Source organism: Dryobates pubescens, chromosome 1 (genome assembly GCF_014839835.1).
Source record: "Dryobates pubescens isolate bDryPub1 chromosome 1, bDryPub1.pri, whole genome shotgun sequence".
NCBI lineage: Eukaryota > Metazoa > Chordata > Aves > Piciformes > Picidae > Dryobates > Dryobates pubescens.
The window spans coordinates 49,937,059-49,945,154 of NC_071612.1; the positions used below are offsets into that span (position 1 = coordinate 49,937,059).

At 39.5% G+C, this 8,096-nt stretch overlaps 2 protein-coding genes across 2 annotated transcripts in view; one reads left to right on the top strand and one right to left on the bottom strand.

The window, feature by feature from the left end:
- RXFP1 (relaxin family peptide receptor 1) overlaps positions 1-5,349 on the top strand; it is a 45,754-nt gene extending 40,405 nt beyond the window's left edge. The window contains exons 14-18 of the mRNA XM_054165675.1: positions 868-939; positions 1,220-1,449; positions 2,566-2,976; positions 3,417-3,635; positions 4,792-5,349. Coding sequence (XP_054021650.1) covers positions 868-939; positions 1,220-1,449; positions 2,566-2,976; positions 3,417-3,635; positions 4,792-5,093 — 1,234 coding nt within the window. The 3' untranslated portion in view covers positions 5,094-5,349. The remainder of the gene's footprint in view (positions 1-867; positions 940-1,219; positions 1,450-2,565; positions 2,977-3,416; positions 3,636-4,791) is intronic.
- A 2,100-nt stretch (positions 5,350-7,449) lies between these two features.
- On the bottom strand, positions 7,450-8,041 carry C1H4orf46 (chromosome 1 C4orf46 homolog). Its single transcript, XM_054165663.1, has 2 exons — positions 7,901-8,041; positions 7,450-7,796 (listed from the first exon to the last, which is right to left on the bottom strand). The coding sequence occupies exons 1-2, from the start codon at positions 8,039-8,041 to the stop codon at positions 7,641-7,643; spliced, it is 297 nt and encodes a 98-aa protein (XP_054021638.1). The 3' UTR covers positions 7,450-7,640.
- Positions 8,042-8,096: the final 55 nt, after the last annotated feature.

Genomic DNA, 8,096 nt, shown 5'->3' on the forward strand with positions numbered 1-8,096 from the left:
GCTTAAATAAAACTAATGTACTTACATATTGGGAGCTTTTCTCATCTCCTGGCAAAACTGCCCACCAGCCCACAGTAACTAATCAGTAAAACTGGTATTTTTCCTCACTTTTGATGAAATATGCTCAGAACTCACATGGATATTACACTCAAAGCACTGAAGAGAGAATTCAAATATGGCTTTGCACCAGGAGAAACAAAGATCCCTGACAGGTTGCATATCTAAGCAGTGGATGGCATGGACTGAAAGAACAAAGAAATTTGAGCTCTAAAATAAGAACTTACATACTTGTGTTTTAATGATCTAGCATTGCAAGTAATATAATAGTGTCATTTTCAATATACTTACATAAATAAATAAATAAAGCCCATCTATGTGTCACAAGAAAGCGTTCTCCCTTACATGCCATGTTGTGTCCCAGTTTCCTGCTGCTCTTAACACAATGAAGACTTTATTCCTGCAGCGGTTTGTCTAGTGAAGCACTCCCCAATATACAAGACAGAAGAGACATGCAAAATATTACTATTGGAACAAGTTATTCTTTTCCCAGATATGATTAAAGAACATCAGTAGAACAGTACTTTGGAAAGGCAACAACAATGGGAGATTGTGCTGCTGACAGCACCCAAAAAACCCACCTTTATTCATGATTTTGGAAGACAGCAAGTTTATTAGAATTAGCTGCTATTTATTTTGTTCCACTTCAGCTTTTATGCAGCCTTTGTAATGAAGTTTCAAAGAGGTGACAGATTAAAGTTCATCCCTAGTTTCTGATAATAATAGAAATAAAATTGTATACTCATAATGCTTGTTCTTTTACTACTGAGTTTCTACAGCCTTTTACTGAAAGTAAAATATTGTTTACAGCAGCTTGGAGGGCATTGAAATTGCAAACATCCAGAGAAGAATGTTCAGACCCTTGAGAAATCTTTCCCACATGTAAGTAGATTACTCCAGTCTCTTTTCTTTGGTCTGAATTTTACAGTTTACAAAATATGGGATAATCGAAAACAGTGTATGAAAGTGTATGACCAGGTGTTAAATTTCGCAGGTTGTAATTATTTTTTCTTCTTTGAGAATATGTTTTCTGAGTAGCTTCATTTGCTGAGTTGGTCTGGCAAAGTTAATGCTGGGGGGAAACTTCAACCCACCACAAGAGAGCTTTGATATTCTGGTAATAAAACTAGAACCATCTCTTACCTGCTTTTCTTTCTCCCAGATATTTTAAGAAATTCCAGTACTGTGGATATGCTCCTCATGTGCGCAGTTGTAAGCCAAATACTGATGGGATTTCATCCCTTGAGAATCTTTTAGCTAGCATCATACAGAGAGTGTTTGTCTGGGTTGTATCTGCTGTCACCTGCTTTGGAAATATTTTTGTTATCTGCATGAGGCCTTACATCAGATCGGAGAACAAGCTCCATGCGATCTCAATAATGTCTCTCTGCTGTGAGTACTCCATGCCTAGCAGATTATTGGTCTAGCCTGCTCATAATGTGTGTTCTTATAATGCAGTGACATATTTCCAGTATTGGATTAACTAAACTTTCATGCTGTTGCAAATGGCAACACAAAATGCACAAACCTTATGCACTAGGAGGTCTCATTAAATGTTGGGTCTGGCAGCTAATACATTCCAAAGGTTTAGAATTTGGTTTTAATGTGGTGAATATTGTGTTAAATTCCAACTTTCTTCATCAAGAAGAGATAAAAATCCAAATTTTTCAAATGCCTAGAAACGTAAACTTTACTACTCGTTTTGGAGTAAATAGCAATTTGTGCATGTAAATACTATGTTCAAGAGTGTATTCTATTTTGCATATGAGCAAAAGTTTACTTATGTAAATATAGAAAATTAATCCCTCTCCACTCCCCCAAAAGCAAGCCAGGCTTGTGGATGATCTATTTGCCAGTACAGTCACTACAATCTTGTACCCTGTTGCAGTACAGGACAACCTATAAATATTTCACAAATGCAATTAGGTGCAGTTTGAAAAGTAATTGTCAACAATATATAAAATGATTGCAACATTTCTGAATACAGCATGTCAATGATTTTGAAATATTGCTGTTTCCATGCGAACAAGTTGAATATTACCCAAAACTTCTGGACAAAATAACTGAGAAGTCTTCAGCTTTGTCTACAGCTCCTTTTCCCTCACTAGTTTTAAAAATCTGTGCGCATCTGCTTAGAATCAGCATAAATTGGACAAACTGAAATTAATCCGAGTCTAGCAGAGATACCCTACTCAAAGCAAATTATCATAAGCCAAATGTCAACACAAAATGGAATAAAACCCAATAAAAAGACATTTGCATGAATATTTTTATAAATTAAGCCGTATCTTTTTCCTTCTTGCAGCCTGCAAAGCAGGAAAAGAACTGATTTGTACTGCTTTAATTCACAATAGCACTCCAATATTCATTTTATATCTCCATGCTAGCTGATTTGTAAATATGTACTCACATGTATAGACATGTTTATGTCTGTTTTCCAAAACACAGCCACACAGAGAATAGGAAATTCAGATGTGTAAATACTGATGTTAAGCACTGTGCCCACAGGTGCTGACTGTCTCATGGGAATATATTTATTTGTGATTGGAGCTTTTGATCTTAAGTATCGTGGAGAGTACAACAAGCATGCTCAGTTGTGGATGGACAGTATTCACTGTCAGTTGGTGGGATCGCTGGCTATTCTGTCTACAGAGGTATCAGTCTTACTGTTGACTTACCTGACTTTGGAAAAATACATCTGCATAGTTTATCCTTTTAGATGTTTGAAGCCCCGAAAATGCAGGACAATTTCCATTTTGGTTCTTATCTGGATTATTGGGTTTGCTGTTGCTTTTATCCCACTGAGCAATAAGGAATTTTTCAGGAACTACTATGGCACCAATGGCGTCTGTTTTCCTCTTCACTCAGAACAATCAGAAAGTTCAGGAAGTCAGATTTATTCTGTTGTCATTTTTTTAGGTAAGTGGCATTTCTTCCTTGTATAAGATTACAGCTGCAAACGAACTTAATCAAACCTCATATTTAGATGTTCTATTTAGCACTTAAAGGCTTCTTCCAGTCTGGATATCTGGATGTAGATTCTTACATATCTTAAAATGCATGAAGGGCTGAAAAAGTAGAAAGAAGTTAATGACTATTAAGTTGCTGAATTAATAGACTTTGTCAGGGAAGTAGAACAACAGTAAGACCAGATAACCACATTGTTTGGATCCAATACAGCTGTTGATATCGAGTGTCAATGCGTTTAGCTGAAGGCAGACTCAGATTTTCTGGGCATGTAATTCTATGGGACTAGCAGTTTAGATTTAACATTTCTCTTTACTACCTATCCTGCAAATAGAAAATGTGGAATTGCCATTATGCCATTAATTTACAACTAATACTAACATCTTAAACAGGTGTAAACTTGGCAGCTTTTATCATCATTGTGTTTTCCTACGGGAGTATGTTCTACAGTGTTCACCAAACAGCCATTACAGCTACTGAAATTCGGAATCACATTAAAAAAGAGATGATCCTCGCTAAACGTTTTTTCTTCATTGTATTTACTGATGCACTATGTTGGATACCTATTTTTATTTTGAAACTCCTTTCCTTACTTCAAGTAGAAATACCAGGTATGTCCTTCCTTTTGTGAGGCTGTTTCAGCTGTGTCTCTATGAGGAAATGTAATGGGTTGGGGGAGACCCCCTCCCCACCACAGGCAGAAATAACGACTCAGACAAACAGATTGCAAAAGTGATGGAAGTTTAAATGGAAAGCAGTGAATGTTACAGAAAACCCAAAGCGCAGTGACAAAGAAAGATCCCATCCCCACCTGAGGGTGCATCCAAAACCCCCAGGGCTCCTTCTTCCCCCTCCCTCTGCTGGGCTAGTCTCAGCTGGCCAGGCCTGAGACTGCCCATCCCCCTGTGGCCTTGGGCCCAGTCAGGCCCATGGCCGGGAGATCTCTCCCCCAGTTACCAAGTCTCAGAGAGGGAAGGAAAGAGGAAGTGCCAGACTCCACACTGGATCTTATAGTGGTGCAAAGAATTATGGTAGGAAATACACAATTTCCTGTGTCCATCCCTCTGGGCTGGACTTCTTGACACAGGAAGTGAATGCACCAGGGGGGCACCCAGCTCAAACTACAACAGGAAAGTTGTTTCCACTATAGAAGAAAAGTAATTTAATATATTCAACTATATTACTACAATGAACTTTCTTATGCACATGTATGTATGTATGCACAAAATAATGAACTATATAGCTTTGCTACTGATTACTATCATCAAAGATTACTCACCGTTGTCAGACAAAAAAAATACCCACATTCAAATCATTCAAGTTTATGTCTGTCTCAATAGAATATTTGTAAAATGTACAAAATTAAATTGAAAACCAAGGCTGAACTCCATTGCCTTATCTTTTGCAGGTTCTCTTGCAGATTCTGTTGCCTAAACATGGCTCAGGACAATACAATGTTTCCTATCTTGGCTTAACAATATAATTGTTACCTCAAAATAACTTACTTTCACTAGCTGGTACTTACAGTTCAAAGTTAAGTCATACAAGCTCTGCTTACCTTCTTTATGCAATAAACATCTTCCCATGCAAAACCAGCCTAACCTAAAAGATTAAAAATGGCACCTTATTCTTTTCCTTCTCTTTGCAAATATGTACTGGTATATGCCAGAAAAACTGCTTCTTTATGTAGGGCTTGTAAGACCCTGTTAGAAAGGGTACAAACACTGGAATGCCTATTACAGCTTCCTTTCTTTTTCACTCCTTTAGGTACCATTACTTCTTGGGTGGTGATTTTTATACTGCCAATAAATAGTGCTTTGAATCCTCTTCTCTATACTTTGACTACACGACCTTTCAAAGAAATGATTCATCAGGTTTGGTATAATTACAGACAACGAAGATCAAAAAGAGGTAAAGGCAGTCAGAAAACATATGGTCCATCATTCATCTGGGTAGAGATGTGGCCAATGCATGAAATTACACCAAAGGTAAAGAAGCCTGTGCTTTGTATGGACTCCTCTGAAGCTTCAGTGACTACACAGTCAACAAGACTAAATTCATGCACGTAAATAATTTTGAATCTTCATGGTGACACTGCACTGTTAGCTTGACATCTGTGGGCTTACTGCTTTACAGCAACAAGGAAAGAAGAGGGAGGTATGACACCTGGGCTCACATGAACAAAAGCAAGTATAACTGACACAGTAATTTTACCATCTCATAATGCTGACACTTTGACAACTTGTCCTACATCAGAATGAGAAGTGAATTGCTTGGGTTTTTTCCCTCCCAGAAGCAGTGAGGGTTAAAAATGAACTGTCATTTGAAACATCTCGCTCTGAAAGCAGAATGTTGTGAAATCATCTATCTTCGTGGAGGCAATAAGGTTATTTTCATTAGTTTGTTGTGGGGGTTTTTGGGGTTTTTTAAATTTCTCATTTCAACAGCTGAGATCTTTTTAAGTTGATTGGTTTCCTCAGTTATTTTTTTAAATGATCATTCCAATTCAGGCAGAACATGAACTGTGGAAATTAAAAACCAACCAACCAACAACAAAAAACCCACAAATCCCATTCTCAACTGAGTGTGGAATTTTTCCCTTTCAGAAAAACATCCTTGCCTGGAAAGACTGGACTGAGTATCGTAACATCTTGATGCTGTTCTTTTCCCCGCTGGGCTTAATGGGCTACCATGAGTAGCTCCACACAGCTGGCAGTTTTCAGCAAACTTGTCTGTCTCTCTACGTGGAACAATGGCAGGTGGCCCAAATAGAAGACTTAGCAGGTGTAACATCTACAATTTAATCACCTTGTGCATCTGAATGCGTTATGGTTAAAATAAGGTGCACTGCCAGTCAGCACTTTTGGGGGCATTATTTTACTTCTCACCATTACAAGTGTAAAAAACTAACTATCCCATCTGAAATCATCCTATTGAGGCAGTTTCTTTGTATAGTTACTGAAGAGAATATTTTTCCCTTCTGAGTTATGATGACCTCCCTAGTTCTCATGGTCTGATGGCCTAGAAGCTCATGGTAGTAAAAGAAATGGTTCTTTTGCATTGATGATTTGGAGCCTTTTAAAATGAAGTTAAAAATACTTCCAATGTTTGCACTTAACTTCTTAACAGTGTAAGAAGTAGAATTAAAAGTGTGACTCACACTTCAACTGTTTACAGAATTTTGGATTATCTTGAAGATTGTAAAGCATCTTGTTTCCACTACTGTATGTTTTACTGAAATAAAAGATCATCCACTGAACAAAATTACTTCTTTTCTGCATTGATTATCAACAATTTGGGTTGTGGAGTTAAATACAGCTAAAACAAATCCACGTGGATTGTCTTTAATTGGTGCAATTAGAACTCAACAGAATTTGTGTCCTCTGAGGAATAAAGCCTTTCCAATGACTGTAACTACTTTTGATGTGATATGCAAGGATGTCTGTCCTTACTTCTGTTTTTTCACATACAATGATTATTGATGCACTCAATGTCATCTTTGTTTCCATGAGTAATATCTTTATTGTTTTGGTAAGAAAATTACAGTTTGTCTTTTAAAAATTAAAAATACCAGTAAAAATAAGGCTGTCTAATAAATCATAGAACAACCATGTTCTCCTGCAGCCTCCCATTGCATTTGAGCATTACTTTTTTCACATTGTTCTGATGAAGCTACAGGAGTTTCAAGACAGCTATTTATTTCCATTTATTTATTACAGATAATTCAGACCAAAAGTTCTGTTAACTGTAAGCTCTAGACTACCTAACAGCTGCTTAAGGCAAAGATATAAAATAGGACCAAATACTGAAAAAGCTCTGATGTGCTTCCCAAGAGATGGGAGAATACATTTCACAGATTCTTTTCTAACTGATGGAAGCTTTTGCCTACTGTTCAAAACAATCCATCCTATCACTACAATGCTGTTAAACTTCTAGCATGCAGAGATATATGGTCCATCATAAGGCACTTTTTTACAAAAAAGATGGCATAGCATTGTTTGCAGCGATCAACCATTGCAAAAACCTGTAACACTGTATAACCATCCTGCAATACTGCTAAAAATAGTAAGGTTGGGGATACAGGGCTTATCGAAAACTTGTTAAAAAGCCATGACTCGCCATGTTATCCCATCCTTAAGACAGAGAAAAAAGTGTGCATAGAGAAAAACTTGAGGTTACTTCAGCCAGTTTCTCTGGCATTGGCAGGGTTTCCGTTGGTCACAGCTGTTTCCAAAGGGAGGGCTGACAATACCTCCTCGCACCACTTCCCCACCAGTAACGAGTTCTGGACATGTCACACATACTAACTTTGCATTCACCACATTAGAGGGGAAAAATAAAATTGAAAAAAAAAGGTGGAGTATTTAATATAGGAGATCGCTTGAGCAGAAATGGAAGCGACCTGATTACCTAAACACTTTTTTTTCAGTGACTTACATACAACATCCATGCAAGCATCAAGTATTTCTGAAAGCACTCCCTGTTCATGGGAAGCTGCTGAGGGAAAACCAAAACCTATGCGAGCTCCCTAAAAAGAACTATTTGAAAAAACCCATCGCGTTCCAGTCCGATACAGGCAGCTCGGCGTGACTCGGAGGAGCCACCGTGGGACAGGGTCAGCCGCTTGGCTTCAGGGACTCGTACCCCTCCCTCAGCAGGTCCCGCCATGTTCTGAGGAACCGGGCGTTCTCCGAGCACTTGGTGGCGAGCTCCTCTACCTGAGCCGACACAGCCGACGTTGCCTCCAGGATCTTCGCCAGAGAGAAGGCGGCCTAGAGGAATGGCAGAGGTTGGGGGTCGCCGATGGGTGGGTCCGGCCCCACCCCCCGACGCCCTCGTGAGAGGACGACAGACCAACCGCCACGCCGGCACTTACATCGCCGATCTGCATCTCCACCTCCTCCAGAAGCTCCCGCGTGTCGCCGGCCGGCAGATCCGGTGGCCGGGACCTCTCGCTTTCGTCGCGGACCCTCCGGGTCCCAGCGGCGGGAACTCCGCCTGGCACCGCCGTAGCCATCTCCCGCTCTGGTCTGAGACACCGCCTCACCCCGCCCACCCCTCCTTGGTCCCGC